We start from the raw sequence: 26,630 nt of genomic DNA, 5'->3' as shown, positions 1-26,630 counted from the left end.
TCCTGCAGAATATTATAGCTTTAACCTAACCTGCATTTGGGTTTTGATTCATTCTGGTTGTCATCAGAACTGTTACAATACAGATTACATTATAAAACACTTAAAAGGACGGTTTATTGTTTGTAGCTTTTAATCCGTTTGTATTTTAATTCAGTCTTTTACTGTGTTTAGTTGCATCACTTTTAATAACAGTTTTATGAAAGTATCATCCAAGAAATCATTTCACTATACATTTATACAAATTACTATGTAGAAAATATTTTTTTTCCCAATCTTGCACAGGCACAATATACACCAATATTCAGGTCTGGGTTTGAGTTTCTCTCATAGACACTTTCAGGGGGGATAATTATCTTTAGCTGAGGCAATCAACCCGTGTTGAACACCGGGCACCAGAACGCAATTACAAATTGTAGGTTTAAGCTTCAGAGACAAAAACACCAGACAGGCAGACACAAAAGCGTACAATTCAGTGTCTGTACTACAATTACTGTATGAGAAAAGACTTCAAAGCACAAAAGATTTTTAGGTCTGTTTTTTTTTTTTTATTTTCTGGCATGTTGTCCATCTTTAAAATACACTGAAGATTACTGATATGCAGATTATCATCTTTTTTACATGGTACAGTGAGACCCTGATTCCTGTGTAATGACACTGTTATAGGATTACTCTACAAACACAAAATAAAAACACATTAGCTGGCATACTATCCTTGAAAAAATGCATCATAACGACAACTTACTTTGCAACAAAAAGCAATACAATGCCCGTACAGTCCTTACATATGCACAATTCAAAAGGAGATGACATTAAAACAACCTATTTAAGTCAACAATAAAATCAAGTTTAATGCTATTACACAGGAATCTGTTAAATATCAAAACAAAAAATATTAACAGAGATGCTCTTTTCACAAGTGTAGCAAAAGACTTACAATTTATCATATATATATATATATATATATATATATATATATATAAAATAGTAACAGGTGACAAGGCCTAAAATAAATGATAATCTCTTGCCATTCTGTCATAAAAACCTGACAAACACATGAAATCTCAAGAGATAAGGGGACAAAGACTCACATTTGTTCCAACAAGACACTGTACAGCTCAGGGTGGAGGTCTGGGCTAAAAATGGTCGACAGCTTTGAAAATTCTGCAGATCAACAGGCCCCCTCCTTCCATGGAAACATTATAAAAAAGTAACGTAATTCATTGTACTCAAAGATGGAAATAAAGTCATGGTGTCAGAGGGCTCCTAAAAAAACCTTACAAAACAAACTAGTAAACAGCCAGAGGAGCATGATGTCCCTGGTCTAATTTTCTTAAGCAGACATCTTTCTCTTAAATGGCATCCGCCCACCACATAAATCCAAGGCCAACAGCAAGTTGCACAGCAAAATGACCCAATAACCAGCTACGGTAAAGAATTGACCAGAACGTCCTTGTTAGTCTGCATTATGGAACTTCTTTAGCAGTGAGCACACTGAACAAAAAAAATCTGGATTTTTGTAACAAATGAAACTTCCAGTTGGCTAATAAAAATGGATCAAACTTTTTTTCCAGTTTTCCGTGCTTTAGTTTTATGACTGATGGTTTGTTTGTGCCTCCTTCAGTTCTGCGGTCTTCACCTACATGCAGCCGCTTGTAGTGATTGCAGTCTCATGTCTCAGCAGCATTTGTACATGTATTCCACAGAAAATACAGACGTTAGCTTCAGATGGGTGGATGATACATATGTACAGTAAATGCTAAAACCGATCATTAAATGGTAAGTGGCAAAGTGGTGTGGCGAAAATACGTCGTCAAAACCCTATCACGTGGTTACGGGGTGTTAAAGAGAGTCCTAGCCTAGCGCATAGCTTCCCCCACGAAAAGGCAGAATGATATCAGTCCATACAGCAAAGGCTTCTCATAAGAACTAAATGCCTTAGCACCATAGAATACCACTTGTTGGCAAGCAAAAAAACAAACAAAAAACCACAGGCAGCATGTGTTGGAGGTCTACCAGCCATTTTTTAGATCATCTCTCGTCTTTCCAACTTGATGTGATCAATTTAACTTGGATATACCTTAAGGTACAGACACCTTCGCTTTTCCCTCATGCTGAGCAAATGGACGATGAGGCGTCACAAAATAGTCCCGACCGAAGCTCCAATAGGTGCAGATCCCCCTCATCAAATCTGTCTCTGATGTCACTGATCAGGCGGGTTCCCGCTTAGCGCAGACAACACGCAGACGCAGTTTTGCCATGGTAACTGCCCAAGCTGAAGGGAAGCAATTTTGGGCCCAGTAGGTGGAGGAAAGGTTGTTACAGAGATTGGAGACGACTGGAGATGTGACCAGAGGTGGATGTGTGCAGATTAGAGCAAAGGGACAGGAAAGGTAAGCAAGGTTGTGCTCTTGTGGACTCCGCAAGTTTCAGTGAACATTTGAGTAGTAGCAGCCAAACGTAGCAATGTCTTGTCTGTGGAAAGGCCTCCAACTGGGACCTGCGCCATAGTGAAATAATGTGACCTCAGATGGTATAAAAAGGGACCCAACTGGATTGACAGGTTGAGACTCAGACACAGGTGCCTTGGTGTGCTGGAAAAAGGGCTTTTCGGTTCTTTAAACCCTGGGACTTGTCCTTAAAATCTGATGGTTTCTGCTGTGAAATGTCTATCAGCGCACTGGCAACAATGAGTCCTAAAGACGGAAAAGAGCAAAAAAAATTGTAAGGGTGGTGAAAAACACACATTTCCACACACAATTTTACGTAGAATATTTTGCAGCTTCCAAGAGCAAAACTATAATTTTTTTCTGTGGGGATTGGAACCCCATTTTCAGTAGTAACATCAGTAAATAGGAGCATGGTTATATATTTACTTGTGATGCAAATGTGTGACATTTGCTGTACGTGATTATATATAATCTTTGTATTTCTGATGGTGTACAGGATGGCTGTTTGTGATGTTTGAAAGGATTTATTTTTAACGATGGACCCGCTTTATGAAAAGGTAAATTATTGGATTCAATGAGTCTCGCTGTGGCCTGCTCACTCTAATAATACAATATTGTATATTTACAACCCAACAGACTTATGGGTCACTGAACCACGCTAAACGTGCGTGTGGGGAAATACATGTCTTATACATACACAACATAGGCTGAGCGAAAGGTTTACAAAGTAGTAAAATCACTGGCCATGAGGATGAGAGAAGTAGAGTTTGTGCTTAATGTTAATATTAATGTAATATGTGGCTGCCTTTGACCAGGCAACATGTTCATAAATATGTTTAGTGCAGTAATTAATTGAGACGCCGTCGGCATTGTCAACACAACAGGTGCAACCCAAACCTGATTAACATTTATCAGAATTAAGCAGAGTATGGCGAGCATCACGGCAGTAAAAGAGCAGTTTTATTTTTTTTACCACACTTCACCATATATACACAATTGTTACCTGACTGTCCTGGGGGAGGTAAGTCTGAGAGCCCAGAGGGCAGACGCATGAGGACAGTCAACACAGCAGCTTTCCCTCCTGAACACGGCTCAATCGCTACAGGTTTAGGTACACCCTGAGAAGAGAGACACAGCAACAACAACAAAATTACACATTTTAAAAGACAATTTCAGGACGACTAAGAAAGAAATCTTTCCAATGTTCACTGGTTTATTTGGTTTTTACGGTAAAAAAAATAAATAGCTTTATCAGCTGCACAGACACCAATAATAGTGATTTGAGATAAGGTGTGACAGACAGGACGCATGATAGAAGTACTTTATTGACTTGATTGGTACAAGAAGCCAGGATCTCTTTGCCAACCCAGCTTAAATCAAAGTGATGTGACAGTCACACTTGGAAAGATTGACCAGCAGACCAACAGTCAGTGATATTAGCTGAAGTTGCTGCATTAAACACAAAACACCCTCCTCCTGAGAAAATGGTTTGATTGGTCACACAACAAAAACAATGTGTGTGATGTGTGTATGTGTGTGTGTGTCCCTGTCAGACAGTCCACGTGTTGAGGCAATGACCTGCCCTCTCAGTTAATGGCCAAAACTGCTTGTCTCAAGCGTGAAAAACATGCCATCCTGATAATAAATGTCAAGGGTTTCACAGCATGTTTTGGATGAGGGGATAGAAATTGGGGAATAATAACACGTCTGAATAGAATTGACTTTTTTTCTCTCTCTGACTGGCTGAATTTAAAATGGAGATAAGAGAGTCAGAAGAGACAAAATGGTAGAAAAACAGAGATGTACAAGCACATGCATTAAAACATGAGAGAATCAGGAATGGGATATGCTGATTTGTAGTAACATGTTCCACTGAAATTTGTTGTATAGTTCACCCTGAGCAAACAGCACCAAAAATATAAATATAAATATAAATATAAATATATATATATATATATATATATATATATACAGTGCCCTCCACAATTATTGGCACCCCTGTTTAAGATGGGGTCATGGACTTCTAAGAATTCTCCTTTTTTTTTTAAACAACATAGAACCCAAATGCAAAAAAAGAGAAAAATCCAACCTTTTATTGAAGTACATTACTTTGGTGGTAAAAAAATCACACATTTAGAAAAAAAAACTTGAAATCATGTGTCCCACAATTATTGGCACCCCTGATGTTAATACTTTGTACAACCCCCTTTTGCCAACAAGACAGCACTTAATCTCCTTCTATTACATTTCACAAGATTGGAGCACACAGAGAGAGGGATCTTTGACCATTCTTCTTTGCACAATCTTTCTAGATCATCCAGAGTCCTGGGTCCTCTCTCATGCACTCTCCTCTTTAGCTCACCCCACAGGTTTTTGATTGGGTTGAGGTCTGGGGACTGAGATGGCCATGGGAGGACCTTGAGTTTGTGACTGCTGAACCATTTTTGTGTAGATTTTGCCACATGTTTAGGATCATTATCCTGCTGAAAGACCCAGTGACGACCCATCTTCAGCTTTCTGACAGAGGCCATCAGGTTTTTATTTAAAATGTCCTGGTAGTTCAAAGCATTCATAATGCCATGCACCCTAACAAGGTTCCCAGGGCCTTTGGAAGAGAAACAGCCCCAAAGCATCACAGATCCTCCACCATACTTCACGGTGGGCATGAGGTGCTTTTCGGCATACTCATCTTTTGTTTTACGCCAGACCCACCTAGAGTGTTTGTTGCCAAAAAGCTCAATCTAAGTCTCATCTGACCAAAGCACACGATCCCAGTTGAAGTCCCAGTGCCACTTAGCAAACTCCAGACGTTTACGTTTGTGAGTGTTAGTGAGAAAAGGCTTTTTCCTTGCATGCCTCCCAAACAGCTTGTTGGCATGTAGAGAGCGTCTGATGGTTGTTTTGGAGACTTCGTGACCCCAAGATGCCACTCTTTGATGCAATTCTGTGACAGTGAGCTTAGGACTTTTTTTTACTTCTCTTACCATCCTCCTCACTGTGCGTTGTGGCAAGATAAACTTGGGACCTCTTCCAGCCTTGTTTGTCACTGTTCCAGTTGTTTTAAACTTCTTAATGATTCCTCTGACTGTAGATACGGGCGAGTTAAGGCGAGTGGCTATTTTCTTGTAGCCATTGCCTGACTTACGAAGGTCGACACACATCTGCCTTACTTGAATTGTGTGTTCTCTTGTCTTTGCCATGTTGACAAATGGGTAAGAGAATTAGGACTCTGTGTCACGTCATATTTATACCCCAGGGAAACAGGAAGTCATGAATTACTATTTAAAAGTTCCTAGATACCCTGACCAACTTTAGCAACTACAGAAAAATAGATTTTGAAAAAAATCAATTAAATTTTTCAGCGGAATTGTTAGGGGTGCCAATAATTGTGGGACACATGATTTCAAGTTTTTTTTTTTCTAAATGTGTGATTTTTTTTTTTTACCACCAAAGTAATGTACTTAAATAAAAGGTTGGATTTTTCACTTTTTTTGCATTTGGGTTCTATGTTGCTTAAAAAAAAAAGGAGAATTTTTAGAAGTCCATGACCCCATCTTAAACAGGGGTGCCAATAATTGTGGAGGGCACTGTATATATATATATATATATAAAAACTGTATGTTGTAAGTCCAAATGATACATTCAAAAGTTACGTGCAGATTTGGAGTCCTTTAATTAAAAGTGCAATCTTGTTTTCTATAAAGCATGCAGTGTAATTTTCCATGCAACTTTCAATTAAGTTTGCCAATTCAAATGCCATAGTTCACAACTAAACTATGTTTCTTTGTTACTAGGTAACATAGGTGTTTTACCTCATTATACAAACAGTATGGATAAACACTTTAGAGCACACAACGGAGAAGAAGAGAACATTTGGAGCAAATAAGAAATATCTTGAAAAAGTCTTAAAAAGATAAATTGAAAGAAACTATTGGAAGTTGATTCTGAGAGGTACTGGATTTGTCCTTCATCAAAAGAGAAACCTCTTTGCAGAACTAATTTGCTGAGGTTATGAATGCTGTCAACATTGGCCCGCGTTATTTTCCATTTGCCTGTACTACTAATCAGCTGGAACTAACACAGAGGGACAGAAAGATGAGGAGAATGGATAGCAGGACAAAAGGTGAACCAAAGTAGAAAAAGAAAGTACATTAAATGTGACAGACACAAACTCTAATTGTTAATCAGTTGTTAAACTGTTCTAAGAAGCCCAACTTTTATAACGTTTTTACTCAGGCCATAAAACTTGATGAGTGCACACATTGCAAGGCCTGATTTCAAACATCTACCCTATCACTGTTTGTTTCATTAGTTTTAAAACTAATTTACATGCAACCCTGGGTCAACTGTAAGTACAAGCTAGATACATCCTTTAGTCTTGTTGCCTCTTATGTATGATTATACTACACGTAATGCTCTGAAGGACTTAAAACCTTCACAGGCACCGTGTGAAAGCAAACACAAGGAGGCCAAACTTCAATTTTAAACACAAGGAATCATACTGTACATAAGAGTACAAGAGTGTCTGTATTACAGGCAGGCTATATACTGACAGATATTGTTTATGTGCATCGTTACTCAACCCAATTAGGCCACATGATCAGAATAAATTCTCATGCATCTTTTCAGGTACATTCATGATCGAGAGAGGCCCATATTAGATCTACCACTGACATACAGGGGCAATTAAATTGCCAGCCATTTCATGACCATTCAAGTGATTCTGCTAATGAATAGCTACAGTATGTAAGCCATATTCATGCAAGGGAGCTTTTAAGGCAGATTCCACTGCAAGCTCTACTGACATGGACCACTGGGTGAAACATCATTACAGCTGTTCCAAACTAATTCCTAACACTGAGACATAAGTTTTGCAACATTCTTGTAACAGAAGCTGCAGCACTGCTGGATGGTATATGCAGAAATACGGTCTCAATCTTTACATTAATCATTGAAAGGCTACAAATGAGCTCTGTTTACATTAAAGGACCATTTGTTGACACATACTTTCTGCACTGCCACTCCAAACATAACTGTAGAACCTTTGATTGTACATTTTAAATATGCAGGATTACCACCATCACCTCATGTTTGACTGTTGGGCTCTGTTTATTACTGTCTCTGTTAATCTGAACATATTTCTTAATTGAAAGTTGATAATATCACTATTATATATTATATATATATATGTTATTGTTTGTAACCTAGTGCTGTCTATTCCTTGGAGCGTGCAATTCCACATTACATTGTTTGTTGTGCATTTTTTTTGGGAACTACACTGAACAAGTACCATCACACCAACGCTGTGATTTTTGCCATTAAAGTATAAAAAACAAATTTTTGTTTGTGTGAAAGGCAGCGATAATAGCAAAGTTAAACCACCTCCTTTCTATTAACCTGGGATAATAGAAATATTCCAAAAATGCAGGGGAAAATAAAAAAACCCATCAATAAATCATTTCAAATCAGTTTTTTTTTTTAAATCAAAGCTGTTTTAAATTGCTGTCTCCATTTTCATATCTTCCAAAGAAGGTTTACACAGCCTGCAACTCTATGCATTAATGAAGTTGTTTTATGGATATTCATAATCACACACACACACACACCCACACACACACACACACACACACACACACACACACACACACACACACACACACACACACACACACACACACACACACACACACACACACACACACACACACACACACACACACACACACAGTATCTGCTTTCCTTTCCCCTGCTGACAGGTGTCATCCATCATACTAGCTGTCCGTTAGTGCTTCCATATGTTGAATGCCGACCTCAGTGAATAGAGACATCTGTGACATTGAGGCCTAGGCCTGCAGTGTTTGGGCCCTGATTGGCTCTCCGTCCAACAGCTGCTGACATCTTGGTCACTAAAAGCAATGTCCATCTCTTGGGAGTTTAAACCAACCAAAAATAGAGGAAATGGGCACAGAGGTTGCTGTGATTTTCTTTGGGACCTGCTGCAAAGATTTAGTGACAGACAGCTGATAATAAACTAATGCAGTGAGATCAGTGCTGACAGTACAATCGGGAAAAAAAAGGTCTTAGATGTTTTCATGTGTTGGAATGGGTGGGAGGGGTCATTTTGGTACTGCAGCCTCTGTGTCTTGTTTCCTGTGCAAGCGGCATCATCTCTTAGTGTGGTTATGATCCTCTAAAATATGCTCTAAAACAATTCAGGCAAACCTCAAGACTTCCAAACTGACCACCATGTGCCTGCATTTAAAGGTCCCATGGCATGAAAATGTCACTTTCTGAGGTTTTTTAACATTAATAGGAGTTCATCCAGCCTGCCTATGGTCCCCCAGTGGCTAGAAATGGTGATATGTGTAAACCAAGCCCTGGGTATCCTGCTCTGTCTTTAAGAAAATGAAAGCTCAGATGGGCCGATCTGGAATCTTCTCCTTATGAGGTCATAAGGAGCAAGGTTACTTCCCCTTTCTCTGCTTTGCTCGCCCAGAGAATTTGGCCCACCCATGATAGAGAGACATCACGGCTTTCAAACGAGCAAAGTGGCAGTTGGTCAAAGCCACACCCCCACCCTCCACCTTGCCCCCCCCCCCTCTCTCCTCCTCAATAGCTACAGACACAGAAATGGCACATCCTAAGGAAAGCTCATCGTGGGACTGGCTCTAGTGGCTGTAATTCTGCACCAAGGCTGAATTTCGGGAAAGAGACTTCAGATACAGTATTAGGGGACCACTAAGGTCTATATAAAAGCATCCAAAGAGCACCATGTCATGGGACCTTTAAACGTACATTATCTGTACAATTTGTCTTGCCTGCACTAACTCAGTGAGTGAGTGGGTCTGTGTTTAAAGTACAAACAGAGCTGGTGAAACAAAAAGGAAACCAGTGGTGCTAGGGTGACATCAGTGTCCTCTTTGACATCAACAAATATTTCCAATAGCTAAGTGGTGCCAGATGCTGACCAATTAACCTTTATAAAAGAGAATTAGACTTGTTTCATATGCTTCACCTTCAGCTGGAGCCAAGGCATGTGATGGAGCTGTATGTGGTCCAACATGGGCATTTGCACATTTGAAACCATATAGATTGGATTTTTCTGGGATGAATCCAAAATACACGGACATATTTAAAAAGATGTCAAAAGCTACGTTGTGCAATGGCTGAATAGGACTCTGTGCTTCTATACAGTATATACAAATATATCAGTTATATAGAGATAGCTCCTTAATGCAAATCATCTTAACAGCTGGAAACTTAAAATCATTAATGTATTATAGTAAGTACATATTTGTTTATGTATTTAATGTTTGTTTATTTCATATTAATGTTTAATATGTTTATGTATGCACCAACAACCAGGGCAAAGTCCTTGTAAGTGTTACTTACTTGGCAATAAATCCCTTTCTGATTCGGATTTACTGAAGTACAGTAGTAAACTATCGCAAATGCTGCAGCAACTACATGATCTCTGAAAAACACATATTTTCAACAGAGTTGAATAAATGCTTTATGACCTTTGAGTAAGTATATGAGATATATATTTTCTATCTGGCTACTGGATACATCTGGATTTAACACCTTGCCTGTGTGCAGGATTTACCATTAAGGCTGTCACCATAAGATGTGTTTTTAAAACACATTTAGGCAATGCACTGGGCAGGAAAACTGCCGGCTTGTACAGTTGTATGCTGAATTTACAGTGTACTTTATGTCTTAGGCGCTACTGAAAAGCATTCAGCATCCAAAATGTGAAATAAAATTAGTACACAAGCATGTAAATCAGGGTTCTCATGTGTTTTTCTCAAACAAAACTTGTATTGTAACTTCCTTAAAGGTTGTACGGACATCTAAGTGAAATTGAAAGTCTTATAGGTTCATTCTGCATCTTGAAAGGGTCAAGAAACAGAAGACTGAAGATTGTTTTTCCAGTAATCATTTCCAAAACAGCTTGAGATATTGTTTACAGCAATACTCTCCAGTGGATGCAAAGTCTCTGCCTTAATGCGCTCTATAACAACAACACTGTTTTTGGATTGTGTGCAGAAATGGGAGGAACACTACTGGAAGAAATGATTAAATGACAGATTGACACACACGTCCCACTGACAAGTCTGTAATTAACATTTTACCGAAACAAAGGCAAAGCAGTGGTTTCTGAAACCATTCAGATTCAGACTGTACTTTACTGCTAGACTCAAAAAGTGCACTCAAGAGAGCTAAGAAGCATTGTTTTTTCTCCTCTTTTTCTCTTTACATTGCCCTTCACAACACCATAATGCACACTGAGTACCACTCAGTAATATACATTAATAGCTAATGTAGTGCCTCTTTCCTGGTTGCCACAGTGATTTTATTTCTCTCAGCGGCAGATGACAACGTTGGCCCTCCGATGTCAATTTATGGATGTAGCTCTCCATATTGTTTTTAAGCTATGCTTTTATCCCATGTGTCATAGAGCCCTAGACTGTGCTTTGCGTCAGACTTTTCTACTTATTTGTCTGGGAGGTATTCACATCGTAGGAATAAATAGGTGAAGCAGCAACTGTACAGAACATTTCAGATGTGCAAAAGAACGTGAGCATGCAGGGTATAATGACATACAGTATTAATCAAAATCTGGGTGCAGAATCAACGTGCAGTATGTTCCCAGTGAACAACCCTGGAGAACAAATTAGGCAAAATGAAAACACGCACATTGAAGAACAAAAAAAAAACAAAAAACATTGTGACGTCATAGGTTTAATATCAGAGCAATCCCTTTCCAATTCAGTGATGCTTTTCAAAGTAACAACCATCCTTTTCTTTGCAAGAAGATTAAAACGATCATAAAATCTATATTTGTCTTTTTTAACTTTTGAAAAATCTATTAAAATCTTTTGAATAATTGGCATCGTGACTTCACTTCGTATAAAAGATGTGTAACATTGATTGAAAAATGTCAGCAAGTCTGTACCCCTGATTGCAGAGGACAATCATATATATAAAGAAGACATGGGTAGAAAGGACCATCACTGGCAGATTTCTCATTGATGTGGGGAGCGGATAAAAGGCTGACATCTTGTGAGTGGAGTACATCACAATAAGGTCCAATGATGTGGCACTACAAAACTATTGTACGTATGTCAGTAGAAGCACTTACAAATCTAATATCGATTTTAACAGATGTGCAAAGATGACAAAAGGGGGATACATGGTCAAACTTGTTGGTGCTTGTCAGGACTCACAATAATCAAAACTGTGTAATGATTGTGTGTGTGTGTGTGTGTGTGTGTGTGTGTGTGTGTGTGTGTGTGTGTGTGTGTGTGTGTGTGTGTGTGTGTGTGTGTGTGTGTGTGTAAACAAGCAGGACTCACGTCAACCACAGGCTGCAACAGTTCTGTTTCCTCGCCCCTGGCGTCCAGTGCGAGCGCAACTGAGGCAAATGGACGACTGGCCATCTGCTGACGCTCTCTCATCAGTTGCTGTAAAAATCAAACACAGATGACAGATGAGCATGAACATAGTCTTAGCAAACAATAGATGAATGAGAATTACGAGAAATATGCTCTACTGAAATAATAATAATAATATATGAATACATAATAGTACATACATTATTTACATATATCAAATATAAAAACACTTCACACATTACATTTCTAATGAAGTTGAAAGACACATTTTGAATTTCAGCCCTTCATTATAAAGAACTTACAGGAAGCCACTATCCAACGCTATCCTGTTACTGCATAAAAACACAACAAACACATCTGACAGACAGGGTTATTAAATGCAACCCAACTCCTTAAAATATACTCACTATTGCTCACAATATGTAGATTATTATTATTATTTTGTGTTATTATTACTCACTGAGCCCCAACTTTATATGATGATTTCCAGTTTTGTAAGTATGTAATATAGTATGTATGTAATATAATTGACTTGAATACTGAAATATTTTTTATATTTGATGAAATTTTAAATATTTTGTCCATTCATACACGAGTTACCAAATTATTCCAAACCTTTTCTTGAATATGATGGAAACTACAGTGACACAACAACACTATAACCCATCCCCATTACAAATACTAGAAATAGGAACAGCCTTGAACCTAGACAATCTAATTTGAAATGAACATTAAAAACTTTGAACTCTCAACTTACTCATGGGTATTCATTGATCTGATCAACACACACATACAGGACACCACCACAGAGAAACATCCAAACGATTCTCTCTGCACAGAAATGCTGTTTAGTTTACTGCCTCAGAGTGACACCTTTTCTGTTGCTTAGACTGAACAGAAAATAGCCTCTCTTGTTCCCCACTAATCAATATTGTAAAACAACTAGCGCCATACTTTCATCAGAAATGCCGTGTCTGATCAATATCTACACAGGCCACCATTTTAGCACCAAGGACATCACTGATTGCTATTGGATTTGTGATGAGCTTAAGTGTGCTGCATTAGGATTCTAATTGTACTCCAGATTACTAAGCACATCAAGCGGTTGTGATGATCGGCATCATCATGTGCCCTTCTCATACAAAAGTAATACTAATACACATTTGAATACATAAGTACACAGTTTTCGGGTGGTCACAATCCTGAATAGGAATTTGTCCTTGGTGTCGTGATGAAACCTGGTATTCTTGTGTCCAGACCTCCCACCCTCACTCACTCTGAATTCAATTAAGTATTCATTAGTCTGGCTATTAATTGGCAAAAATTCAGATGAGGTCTGGAGAGGCTGATAGCATTGTACAAGTGGAAAAAGAAATTTGGAAGATGGCGCTTTGAATTAACGTCTTGGGGAATCAACGACTCCATCTATACATCAGGTTAGAAAAAGAGTAATTCAGAGCACTGTATTCATTCTTTCAAATTGTTATAGTTCTGTTGATGGTGTACACAGGAAAACATTAAACGTGATGGAAAGGGTGGTATTCAATTAATATGTCACTTGATTAGATACTTGAGAGCTAACTCATGACTAGTACTTGCACGGGCAGTTTCTCAGCCAGAGGCTCAATCAGCTGTGGCTTTTTATAGAGATTGAATAAAAAAAGACCTTGCACAGGCTCACAAAACAACAAATCAAGACAGCATGTTCTCAAAACTAGAGGATACATAATGTATCTTTTAAATAACATATCTGAAACACATGAAATGGCAAACCACAATGTAATGAAATGTGTTTAATTTTCTCCTAATATTCAACAGTGATAATTAAAATTATGACACAATGTTATAGCTTCTGTCTACTGATTTTTATTTAATGTTCAAGAGTGTAACATTTTTTATTGTAGGTCACAAGAGACACACGTAGAGGCAAAATTTAAGCACATATCTGGGCAATGTGCATACCATTTATGTATATTGCTGTGTAACATATTTGTCAATTGCGTGGTCTTTCCCCGCTCTGATGTGTCTAAATAAAAGCAACAAACACACAAAAAGGATTAACATGAGAAAAATGGTCAGTGTGTTTTATATATGTTCTGTGTATCATACATAATGCCTTATTTGTGTTGATGCAGCCCATGCTGAAGCATTTTGAACGTTCAACTGTTCCTTTACAGACTAGTTGTACAGCTTTACCAATAGGGAGTGAGTGAGAGAAAAGTTGAGGTGGGTCCTATGTAAGAACTATTTTGTTGAATCACTCTGAAAACATTCCCCAGGGGGAGGTAAAGCTGAGAAGAAAAAAAAAAATAACAGCCATATGAAATTGAGATTGATCACCTGATTGATTTTTTCCCTTTGTAGCTCTGATTTTTAAACTTTAAAACTGAGGGCCCATGTTAGATTGTTGTACATCTCTACTATTAAACATCAAATCAGCAACACCAGACCGATAGATTTGAGCCGCTGGGCCACCGCAGGTCGAAATGAGAATTTTTGCCCTTTTTGAAAAGATAAAAGCAGGATGGAGGGCCCGGTGGGGTTGTTGCAAAACAAGGAAACAGCTCACGGCTTATTATGATTCCCAACACAAGAGCTTCAAGTCCAACTACTTCAAATCCAACTACTAACCTGAACATTCATTCTAAATGTCAGATAGCAGTAATTGTTAGTTATCATGCTTTATTGCTTTAAATGAATTCTGCAACATGAGAGCAGAAGCAAAGTCAGAGAATGCTGGCGCTTTGCTCGGTGTCCGGCACAGGCATCAAAGACTGTGCTGGGAATACAATCGGCAAAAGGGCCAGAACAATACCAGAGAGATTCTAGAAATGAATGCTAAGTTAATGACAAAAAGGCCAGAGTGAACTCTGCAAAAGCAAGTAACGTTTGTGCAATGAAACTGATTTTGTCAAGAATACAAGCTGGAGCCATTCACGGTTGTGATAAGGGTGGGCATGCAGTGCATTGCTATGCAACTTGATTAATTTGGCAAGTGGGTGCATGAATTATCCGTCTTGTGAATACAGCATTTTGTTCCCTTCATTGGATTCTATAAAAGGGTAAGTGTCATCCCGCCTCTGAGCATATTCTACACCTAAGCAGGTCACTTTGTCCTTTTCAAAGATCACTGGCTGTGCCCACAGGCGCTGCTCAGCAGAATAAAAAAAATAAAATAAAAAATGTATGTAAAATAAAAACAATCTACACAGACTGGGATTAATGGAATTCCCTAAATAAAGACATCCTGTCTAGTAGACTGCCACTGTTTACCACACTGATATATTGGTGTGGTGTGGTGTCGGCTCAAGTACTAAGAACCCATTAGAAACCATGAATAATATGTAATATTGTAGTAATAGGAAAAGTAATAAAGGTAAATTCTAACGTAAAATATTCATTAAATGTTACTTTCATTCATTAGTGGTACAGCTTCTAAGCTTCCAAGGGTAATCTATATCACAAGTTGAACTCCTAATCACAGGTACGCTCAATCATCTGTAACTTTAGAGGAAATTGTGAGTGCAAACTTTAAACTGAACAAGGGACAATCAAGGTGACCAGGGGCTTAAGAGTAGGATAATCTTATTATAGCAATCGATGACTGCTGATTGAGCTCTTCAAGGGAAGAGACTACATCAAATCTGCAGAGGGACAGGGATGTGAGGATTTTGTGGGTTAGTAATGGGTTTCTTTCCGTTTTTTTCAATGCAAACACATAGCAAATTAGATAACTGAATTTTGAATTGATCAAAATGGGTTGTTTACAGTGAGTATTTTTAGATAATGGCTCACGCTGATAAAATATAAAAATGTGTCTTTTACAGAAAACAAGACTCCGATGCATTCAGACCGACTTAAGCTCTGCATGTAAAAATGCAGCCCTTTAATTCATCTGAATGAGGCCAGCAGGGGTGCTGACGTAGAGGGCAAAAAACAAACAAACCTGAACCAAACCTGGCTCAACTGGACCGCAATCCATCTGCCAATCAAATATGTGCAAGCAGACATTTCTGGTAGATTCATTTGTAACATGAACAGAGTATTTCTGCCTTGGTTCTACTGAAAATGTTGACCTGTTGGCGGTGATAGAGGTAAGTCACCAACGTCCGTGACATTCATCCTCTGGGCGCAATAAAGGGCTGTACAAAATGTAATGGCAATCCATCCAATAGATATTTTAGTCTGGACTGTTGGACTGACCGACCAACACGGTCATCCGTCAAGCCACGCCGCTGTAATATTGCTGAATAAATTACATAAGAAAGTAGGAACTGAACTACATTAGTGACATACCATTATAGACAACATACAGTAGTCCTTGCTCTTAGCCTTTACATCCATCACCATATCCTCAGCTGACACAACAGGCAGGTTTAAGCCATCAGTTACAAACTGACCACAGCAATTACCAACGTCCTGGCCAGGACAGCTTCTATGGAAGGATGACAGCTTTAAATAAACAGATGCTAATTAGTAACTGGTGGATTTAGTAAAGGAAATGCGTAAACATGCTGAAAAAAAGAGAAGAAAATATCCTTTTTATGGTAACCGCTGCTCAATAATATGTTTGAGTGCTTTTAGAGTGCCAGTAAAACATCACCGCTCTACACGATGGTCCGTACATATGATGCGAGTGTGTATGAGGCATGTCTGCATGAATGTGTGAGAGAGATAAAGAGAGAGGAGCTGCATTAAATAAATGCACGTTTGTGTGTAGAACATCTTCCGTATAGCAGTTTGTTAAATGTCAGCGCCCCCTCCGTCCCGTTCCCCCCACAGGTAGCTTCAAAAGAGGTCAGCCCTCGTCCTCCTCCGTGGCATTTACAGCTGTTGTCGTTTCATCCCTTTGCCGCCCCACTCAGGATCCAAGTCTCGACACTTAACAACTAAAAAGTATTTGAACACAACAGCAGCACCTTGGGATCCAAGTCCTTCCAACTCCTAACAAAAAAGAAAGCCCTTATCCAATTAGTGCATTAGTGTGGTAAAAGATCAGCTTTGGAAGATTAACTCAAGAGAAATTACACATTATGGGCCCTATCCTGCACCCGGCGAAGCGCAAAGCCCGACGGAAGCATCTTTGCTAGTTTAAGACCAACGCAGTTGTCAATTTCCCGTCCAGCGCCCACGTTGTTTAAATGGCAAATGCACCTGCGCCCATGGGCATGCTGGTCTTACAGGGACATGTGTTCAGATGCATTCTTAGCGTATTGCTATCTTGAGGCAGCGGGAAGTGATCGCGCCACTGACCAACAAAAACCTGGTCTAAAGTCAATAGCGCAGCATTTCATTGTTATTTTAACAGCAAATTAGTAAAATGCGCCTAGGCTTGTGCACAGCGCGCACACTATGCTTGTCACACACACACACAGGGAAGCGCAGCAGCACACAAACATGCAAAAGATTACAAATAAAAATATTGCGGTGCAAATCCGCCATCATAATAGCAATGCGCCAAGGTACAAACGCGCCTGGCTTTTAAAGGGAATGGGAGATGACACTCTGATTGGTTCATTGCATGTTACGCCCAAAACACACCTATGAATTAGTGAAGACACTAAGTACAACCCTTTTGAACCATGCGGCCGGCGCACGGACCCTTTTTTTCCACCGTCAAACTAGCAAAAGTGGATTTGGACACGCCCTAAACGCACCTGCACCATGCGCTTCACGCCGTGCGCTTAGATCGTTAAAATAGGGCCTTTAGCACCTTATGGCTCTAAGTTTCTGAGCGTTTGTTAGTGGTGGTTATTCTATCCTCCATCCACAGCTACTTTTTAAATTTCAGACAGACGATGCCAACTTGGTTATGTACAAATACTCAAACACTAGTAAAAATAGTACAAATCCAGTACATACAAAAACAGTTTCATATAAACCCATTGCTTTTTACATCTAGCACCACCAGAAGTACTTAAACAGATTTCACACCAGGAAGCCAATAAAAGAATATCCAAAAGTTCAATCAGTATCAGACATCCATATGTCATTTGGCTGGACCAGTGTCTCATTATTGTCTCCACTAACTCCAGAGGTCTCATTAGAACTTGTTTATTCCATGTCCTTATGTTGAATGGGGGCTTGTGAGCATTAGATGGCTTCAAGCCCAAATCCTTTCAGCCCATATTTAGACAAGCCTCGTAAGTGCATGGGCTGTTCAAAAGCCCTTTCAAATTAACTGCTGACGCAATGCTCAGTAAAGAGCCAATCAGTTCACCAATGGACGAGACTGGCGGCGCCGAATCAGTTAATCTAATATCTTAAAAGACTTGGAACCATCTCAACACAAGCGAGTCATCACAAATTCTACTGAAACCCTTGTGATTATACCTTCACATTAGTTACTATGTGACAGAATGCTGCATGCAAACTAAAAGGCATACTGCTACAAGCAATGTGGTTAATAATATATTATGAATGCCATCACGATTGCCCCAAAATGATGTGTGTGGATAATTTGAGCCTGCTAAGCTGCTGTGCTTCTTTGAAAATGCTCCATACACTTAAAAGAGCACTCCACCAAATTACTACTACACTCCTATAACATTGGGGGGGGGGGGGCTCACGGTGGACAGTTAAAACAAAAAGGATCAAAATCGACAACACAATCAGAGTATCAGAATATCGTCTCTTACATTCCACGCATCCTCCTTCCTCCTCAAAACCTGGCACCTACATTACCTACAAGGCTAAAGCAATAGAAAGCAATAGTATCTTGCAAAACCTGATGATGAAATAGCTGGTCAAAATCTAATAAACTGCAATTTCATAGTGGGCCATATGAAGAAGAAAAAAAAAGGAAGACAAATAATAAATGTTAATTGATTTCTGGGTATATTTTTTAAAAGAGAGTCACAGGATTGTTTCACCACTTTAACCTTTGTATTTTAGCTATGGTTAAAAATAATGAAATGACATACTAAAATTACTTATTTTTGACGTGATCCTAAATGGGTACTTTTTATCAGTACAAATGGTGGTAATATGATGCCTGGATCTACATTAAAAGCTTACACTGATTGCAGTATAAAGCGTGCAGACTTAAAAGCAGTTCTTAGTTGTTTGACATTATAGCTACAAAAAAAATATTTTCAGACACAATTACTTATATAAGTGATGCACTGGATACCCCATTATATACTGTACATAAAACCTATTTAGTGTGACAGGATATAAGACAGACCTTAACTAGCTCAGCAATAATCACTACAAATGGCCCTACTGATTTGGGCATTATGGAAATGTGGCCAAGAGAAGTGCTGCATGAGTAGGCCTGTTGCAATATGCAATGAATCAATTAATCGCATGATAAATAAAAATGAGCTCGATAATTTTTGAATGGAAATTATCGTGGCCGGAAAAAAATTTCATTTTATTTATTGTTTTTGGTTTTTATTCCAGTGCAGTTTTTGTTAACAGAGACTGAGAGTCCATTATATTTACTGTTTCTGGTTGTTAATTTATTGTGGATATTTAAATGATAAATGTCTTCCAGTTCCAGTGTAAATATTCTTTAGAAATAAATGTTTATTGATCTTTGAAAAGGTGTACCTGCATTATTATGCCATTATCATTATATTAGATGAAAATGGTCTCAGAATGACAATATTATCATTTATCGCAATAATTTATCATCCAGCAACATTTGTTATCGTGACAGGCCTATGCATGAGAAGCAGTTAAAGACTACTTGCAAAGCTGAAGCACCCATAACAGCACTTCAGAATCCCCTGAAGGCAGATACAGCTGTCAGGTAAAGTTGACCACCACAAAGCTTCGCTTTACAACTTCTCTTTGAAAGTAGGGCAGCTGAAAACGCCACGACAGGAAGCTTATGGTATTACTTTCCTCAGGTTTATAAAGCTATGTAGTAGAAATGTTTATGTGTGTAACAGTGATACATTTTGAAATAAAACATAAATAGGGTGTGCAAAACATTTGGTGTCAACAGGGTTTAACTGCACAAGTGATACAAATTTCATATCTTAGGCTGCTACAGGTTTTGAGCATTAATTTCCATCAAACCTGTAGTGATTTCTCCTTGCAGCCAACAAAAGCTGCTTACAACACCCAACAGAATCCCAGAGGATTTTTAGGTTGTAGGATGGATTCAAATTCAGAAATATGAGCACAGTGAGGAATGTAAGGTTCACGTTTCAAAGAGAGAAAAATATCATGTCTTCTTTACTAAACGAGCTAAAACCAAAATACATGGCGACCACTCTGACTGAACTTTACACTGGAATGGACAGTAGATGTGTCATTGCCAACAAATCTTTCAGTCCTTATCACAGAATAAAAAGTATTTTGTTCCTCTGGCAAAAATCTTTTCAATCACCCGAAATTAAGAGATGAGAGATTTGTATTTAAATATTTATCTATTTTCATCTGGCAGCTGAAGGGCAGCGAAAAACAGATGACGGGAATGCCAAGAGCAGACAGGAAAAGTGAGCAGAATTTTAATGACGTGAGCCCATCTGTCTGCATTAATTTTTATTGACTTTAATTCTTTGGATAGGCAGGATTCGGAGTCACGGTAGCTATCATTCTTGTTTATTTTCATATATCAATTAGAGGATATAAAATTGGGATCTTATGATTATCAATGTCATCCCCAAAGGGGAAATAAATTGTTGGAGCTTTATCAGTAGACTGCTGGTCATAAGGCTGGATGTGCACCAAATTAAACGTCCTACTATTGAGTATCAGACAGCATCTAGGAGAATATGGATATGGCCTGAAGAGATGGAAATGATGGTTGCTCTTAACAGAAACCAGGAGCCACCCTGTGCAGTTTGGGTTCAGGGCAGTGAGGTGAATTTACATACATTTTCTCTATTCCTCAATTTCCTGCACCATATCTTTCTTACCCTCTTTTTTAAAATTTCTTCTGTCAATCATTTAATCTTTCACCCCTTTTCATGCCCATTTTTTCTCAACCCGATCTTTCACTGAATACTAATGGTTCATTCTATCCCCTTTTCCTTCAGTCATTCACAGTATCTCTACTCGCTTCCCTCATACCTTTTCCACTCAACTTAAATCCACAATTTATCTCAATATGATAATTTAGACTTTAACTTTTAACCATATTTATTCATGACAAAGCAATAGATCAAATACTGGGACGATGTAGCCATTAGCAGATACTCAGATATATTAACAGATATACTTTGAACGATTCGTACAGATGAGGACTTATCTGTTAAAAAGTTGTTTTCTTTAGGTTTCAAAAGTGGTTCAGAAGAATTGGGGCACTATCGAGTTGAGAAATGATATTTGCAGGCATTGTAATTTGTAGGCACTTTTGAAACTGTCCGTGTGATAATGGTACCTTAGCACACATATTAACAAGTAACCATTTTCTCTAAAGAGAACGGGAAGGTACTTAAATATTGCCACGATCGGGTGTATGTCATATGACAACAGAATGTGTTTTATGGACTTACTTCTCTCCGGCGTGAAGCCCAGCAGGTCTGTTTGATCTTCCACACCACTGCAGCCACCAGGAGTAGTGATAGAAAGCAACTGGAATGAAAGAGAGGAAACAATCTCAAGCAAGATGCCTTTAATAACAGCTGTCACTGAGAAAGCACACGTACATATTTTCTGCATACAGGGAGCACTCAACCCTTTACTTATAGCATATTGATTCTTTTATTTGCACGCAACAGTAGATACTGAATTAAGATGCAGCTTAATCCAGGAGAGTATCATGTTACCATGTTGCAAGAATCCCTATCTTTACATTACAGTATATCCTACACCAGCTGCAGAAGTTCTGGTTCTACACACTCACATACTCTACCAAGAATTTATTTGCCAATTTTGTGTACACTCACAATATTTTCTTGATATAATAAAACAACTACGATATTACTGGCTTAAACAGGAGTAAATATTCAAAGTTTCCCTCTAACTTCAAAAAGACAAAACAGGGGAGGAGATATGAAGAGGTAGCACATTCATTTCTTAGCAGACTGAATATTTTGGCCGATTACTTCAATTAATAACCCAACAGTAAAAATCATTAGTCAAGGGAAATTCAACAAGGTCCGAGAGTTGCTGGGATAGAAAAATATGAATGATTGAGAGCTTCCACTTCATTATCCTGGTGACGGATGCGAGTGTTAGGATTATTACGTGCTGAAGAGACGTTCTGCACTTTCTATGAGCTTGTCGGAGCAACATGTGGGATGCTGAGCACTGTGGTTAGGTAAAAATATATGGAAACAAAATAAAAAGGTCAAATTTACTTTAATTTCCCTCCCAGATTGCTCTGTCATGTAAGTATTTTATCATCTAATTATTCTCTACTCACTGAATTAGAATGGAACATGACCCTGTTCCTGACATCCAGGAACAAAGACAATCATATTTGGATTTGAAATCCATACTGTAATATGACCAGTGAGTCCTTGTCTTCAGGGACATGCAACATTTCTAAAATGAGCAGCCTGGTCCGATAAGCACATTTCACCAGAGACACATGACTGGCTCGGGTTTCATGGGCACATTTGTTTGATATCTTCACTTTAGTAGGCTTTCAATTTGTCGGCCACACCTGCTATTTCTACTGGCCAGGATCTTTGAAGAAGGCGATAGAGTCTGTGAGGAATGTGATAACACTTGGAAAATACAGCTTCTCAAATAAAGCAAAGAGGGGGGCTGCCAAGCCCAAAAAAAAAAGAAAGGCAAGTGGGATTAAAGTGTTGAGTGAAGAGAAACTCTGTGCTTCAAACAGCTCGTCATCGCACGTGGAATTTATTTCAGAGGTGCACAAGCTGGGAAGCCTTTCATTCTTTTAGAAATACTTGCACCATCTTAGACGCCTTTGAAGATAACAGTGAATGGAGAAAGGGGGTGTTGTGGGAGCGTCAATGACATTTTAATGTGGCAGAAGTGACAAAAATCCCTAGACCGAGGTTTGGCTTTCATTGTCACTATTTTAGAATGTGAAGAAGCTTAATTCCCCTTTGCTGTTCCTTCTGCTTTTTATTAAAAGGAGCTCTGCAATCATTAATGTTCTAACGGCTTAAGGTAGTGAAGGACAAATGTAAAATGATTAACACAAAGATGTTATCACATTTTCTACAAGTAGTTATTGATATGGGATAGGATCTAGTAACAGCAGGTGTGAACTTTCACTCAGCCAAAAAAGCAAGACAGTAGGAAGCTGTCATACATTATAATTCATTTCCTGAGTTTACTAATCTCATAACAATCACACTATTCTTTATGCCATTTTACATTGTTATTACTTTATTGTTGTTATTATTATTTTTAATGTGTGTGTGTTTTAAGATTTCATTTTTTAGCATTTCCACCTTCGATGGATAGGACAGCTCAGACATGAAAGGGGAGAGGGAAGGGGAAGACATACGGGAAACCGTCACAGGTCAGACTCCAACCATGGACCTTCTGCATCGAGGAATAAACCTCTATATATGTGTGCCTCCTCTACCAACTGAGCTAACCGGCCACATTATTGTGGGTTTTTAAATGGTAGACCGCCAAATATGTCTTTTGTTTAAAAGTGATTGTGTCACACAACGTGTAATGTGAAAACTGTCCTTTGACAGAGAAGAGTGAACTGAACACAGCTTTCTTTTAATTACATGGCCGTTTCTGCAACCACAAGGCTACAGTTACCACAAGGGAACGCAATCAATAATATCTATACCTGCTTTCTACTGGCTTCTTATGCTGTACAAACATGACCCAGGAAGCTCTGTAAAAAGCACCCTTAAATTGCTAAATAAGAAGACATGATTATATATTATCGGATTAAAAATAGAATTCTGAAATGTACTGTAAGCCTGAAGCTCTTTCAAGTATTTACACATTTACATGCATTTTAAGAGTTCAGTTTTGTGTGGTTCTCATTGGACCTTACCTGATAATTTTATGAATGAAGTTGGCGATTAAAAAAAAAAAGTATGCATGCATGATTCTTAATAAGTCTACTGCTTGCACATATATGGTATAAACACATAGCAACCCTAATGTCTTATGTGCGCACACACACACACACACACACACACACACACACACACACACACACACACACACACACACACACACACACACACACACACACACACACACACACACACACACACACACGACTGTGTGTGTTAACAAGTATAAATAAGAACCTGGGGTTCCACCTCAAGTAAAGCGCAGCATCCTATTAGACAGTTTCTACAGCATCTAATCAGAACGCATAAAACAATCAGACTCTAATTAGATTACAACTAAGCAGTGCTGTGCGAGTAAATATTGTTTATGAAGTCCCTGAAATGAAGAAGCAATGTGGAAAGTGACGTCTTGTAGTCAAAAAAGGTTAGGCGATATTTGAAAAAACTCAGAAGAGAAAACAACAGAAGGAGAAAACAGCACTTGTTCCCAGTCATGCCGTCATTTCTTCACTCTCTATCTCTCATACAAGGAGGTCTAGAAACCCTGTGGGGGGATATGACATTTTGTCATCAGGCTGATTATGTTTCCCGCAGGTCCATCCCCTCCAAACCTCCCACACACACGTGCAACTGCCTGTGACTGCATCAGGTTTTTTTTTTTACTTTCTCCTGAGTTTACGGGTCAGTGAGAACTGGACAAAAAGGATGCAGAAAAGACTCGAGAGAATTAGTATAACCTGCACAATAATGAAAAAATAACAATACACTGATGGAAACATATGCTGCCAAATGGGGAAAAAAAGCTATGTTCTGTGTAATGGATGGCTGGGATTTAATTCCATTGGATTAAAAAAAGCACAAATTCAACAAATCTTTGAATTGGAGAGAAATGAATCACCAAAGGAACAAGTTTTTTCGTAAAATCCATTCAAACAATAATTTCCAAGAGAAAGGAGTACAATGCTATGGGCAAACATACTTTAAAAAGACCAACATTTTTTTCCTATGCCCCTATTGTGACCCTATTCAAAATGGTTTCCTGTGCAAATGATGCTAGTAGCTGTCATTTTTAGATAAAATAATCCCCCCCCCCTTCTCCCCTTTCCTTCCAAGAATTCCTGAATTCGGCTATTCAACTGTAATTCGATAAGATGGAGGCAGAAGATAACTGATTGTGTGACAGCTTTTCGGGAAAGTTATTGTGGGCTGGGCAATGATGGGCAGGCGCCTTGGGCAAAGACTGTCTTCTATTCCCACCTTGACAGCTACACAGATAATATGTTAGTACATCCGCTACTCTGGGGCGAACACCATAAAATAAAATAAAATAAAACACATCTACACAGAAATTGCACCATGGTCTGTAACTATTAGTGTCAGGTGTGAAAATATCTGACACTGATCAAATTATTGAAACCAACTTAACTTATCCCCTACTCATTTGACTGATTCAGCACGATGAAAGTAAATAAATCTCTGTGAGGGAACTTCATTGAGAGTCGGCATCAATAAAAGCTTTAAAAAATAAAATAAAAATATGCCAATATCTAACTTAAAGCATACATTATCCAATCATACTCATATCATATCAATCATAGGGCATCATAAACACACAACTACCCACCCTAGAAGACATTTACAAGGCTTGATGTTTGCGTCGGGCCAAAAGCATCACACAGGACTCCTCCCACCCAGCCAATCACCTTTTCACCCTGTTGCCCTCTGGGAAGCGATACAGGTCCATGAAGGCCCGCACATCCAGACTTATGAACAGTTTTTACAATGTGCAATTAAAGAACTAAACACTTACAAATGATGGTGCAATAGCAGTCTTTCTGCAAATCAAAAAGTTTTTTAATTTTTTTTATTGTATTTACTATATTTCTTGTTTTTATTCTGTGTATTTTTCCTTTATAAGGGTACTGTCATTTTATTTGTGTACCACTGACTGCTAATTTCCACCGGTTGCGGAACATCTATGGACCCGCTCTTGAACGGCGGCGGCGTCATTAGGTTTCCATTAAAGTCAATGTGTGTATTTCCACTGACTGCAGAATGGCTGCTGCGTTCCGACTGCGTCCCAGCTCCGGAGCAGATACGCAGAGCTTCTATTTTTGCCGGACGCCAAAGAGCTCCGCAGCAATTCAGCACAGGGCAGATTGTGCGGGACAGGAAGCCGAGCACAGGAACAAAATAAAACATCCAGTTAATTTTCCAAATAAAATACACCGTGCTCATGGCGGATCATATTTCCCTGCAATACACCTTGAAAACACAGAACAGAGCTGTTTCCCCTCTACTCCTCTGGATGGAAACAAACCGTTCTATTCAACGTGAATTCACGAGATCTCGTGGGTCCTTGTGACTACAGCTGTCAGTCATGGCCGCAGCCGTGCCGCAACAAATCCGGACCTGGTGGGTATTGACGGACGACAGAGCACGGAGCCGACACGCAGCGGAGCCGGTCCGCAGACGTTCTGCATTCGGTGGAAATCCCCGGTGAGGGGGAGTTGCAGAAAAATGTCGTTGGACAGCTGCTGTCCAATGACAATAAAACGTATTCTATTCTATTCTATACTCACATCCTCTTAATGTATTCAGACTTTGCTATGCTTTTGAGAGAACCCAATTGACTCATTTTGAACATTTCAATGAGAGAAGATTTCCATCACAGCTCTCAGGATGAAAAATCATTAAAAGAGCCCCTCGTATCTTGATCGCCCATGCCTTCTCTTTACATGGCACTCACAGAGCAATATGCACCTATTTAAAAACGGTTACAGCTGCTTCATTTGCCACTTGAAAAAGGAAAATCGCTGCCTTGAAGACACAAGAAGCATTTGCATGTACTTGGTTAACAG

At 38.9% G+C, this 26,630-nt stretch overlaps 1 protein-coding gene across 1 annotated transcript in view; it reads right to left on the bottom strand.

Annotated features, from left to right (window-relative positions):
* Positions 1-548: 548 nt before the first annotated feature.
* atrnl1b (attractin-like 1b) overlaps positions 549-26,630 on the bottom strand; it is a 62,285-nt gene continuing 36,203 nt past the window's right edge. Inside the window, exons 26-29 of the mRNA XM_039788256.1 lie at positions 21,298-21,376; positions 11,807-11,914; positions 3,451-3,565; positions 549-2,693 (exon numbers count right to left, since the gene is read on the bottom strand). Coding sequence (XP_039644190.1) covers positions 2,569-2,693; positions 3,451-3,565; positions 11,807-11,914; positions 21,298-21,376 — 427 coding nt within the window. The 3' untranslated portion in view covers positions 549-2,568. The remainder of the gene's footprint in view (positions 2,694-3,450; positions 3,566-11,806; positions 11,915-21,297; positions 21,377-26,630) is intronic.

This window comes from Perca fluviatilis, chromosome 21 (genome assembly GCF_010015445.1).
Source record: "Perca fluviatilis chromosome 21, GENO_Pfluv_1.0, whole genome shotgun sequence".
Lineage (NCBI taxonomy): Eukaryota > Metazoa > Chordata > Actinopteri > Perciformes > Percidae > Perca > Perca fluviatilis.
Note: the sequence above shows the minus strand (reverse complement) of the source record. Positions and strands in the feature narration are given on the sequence as shown.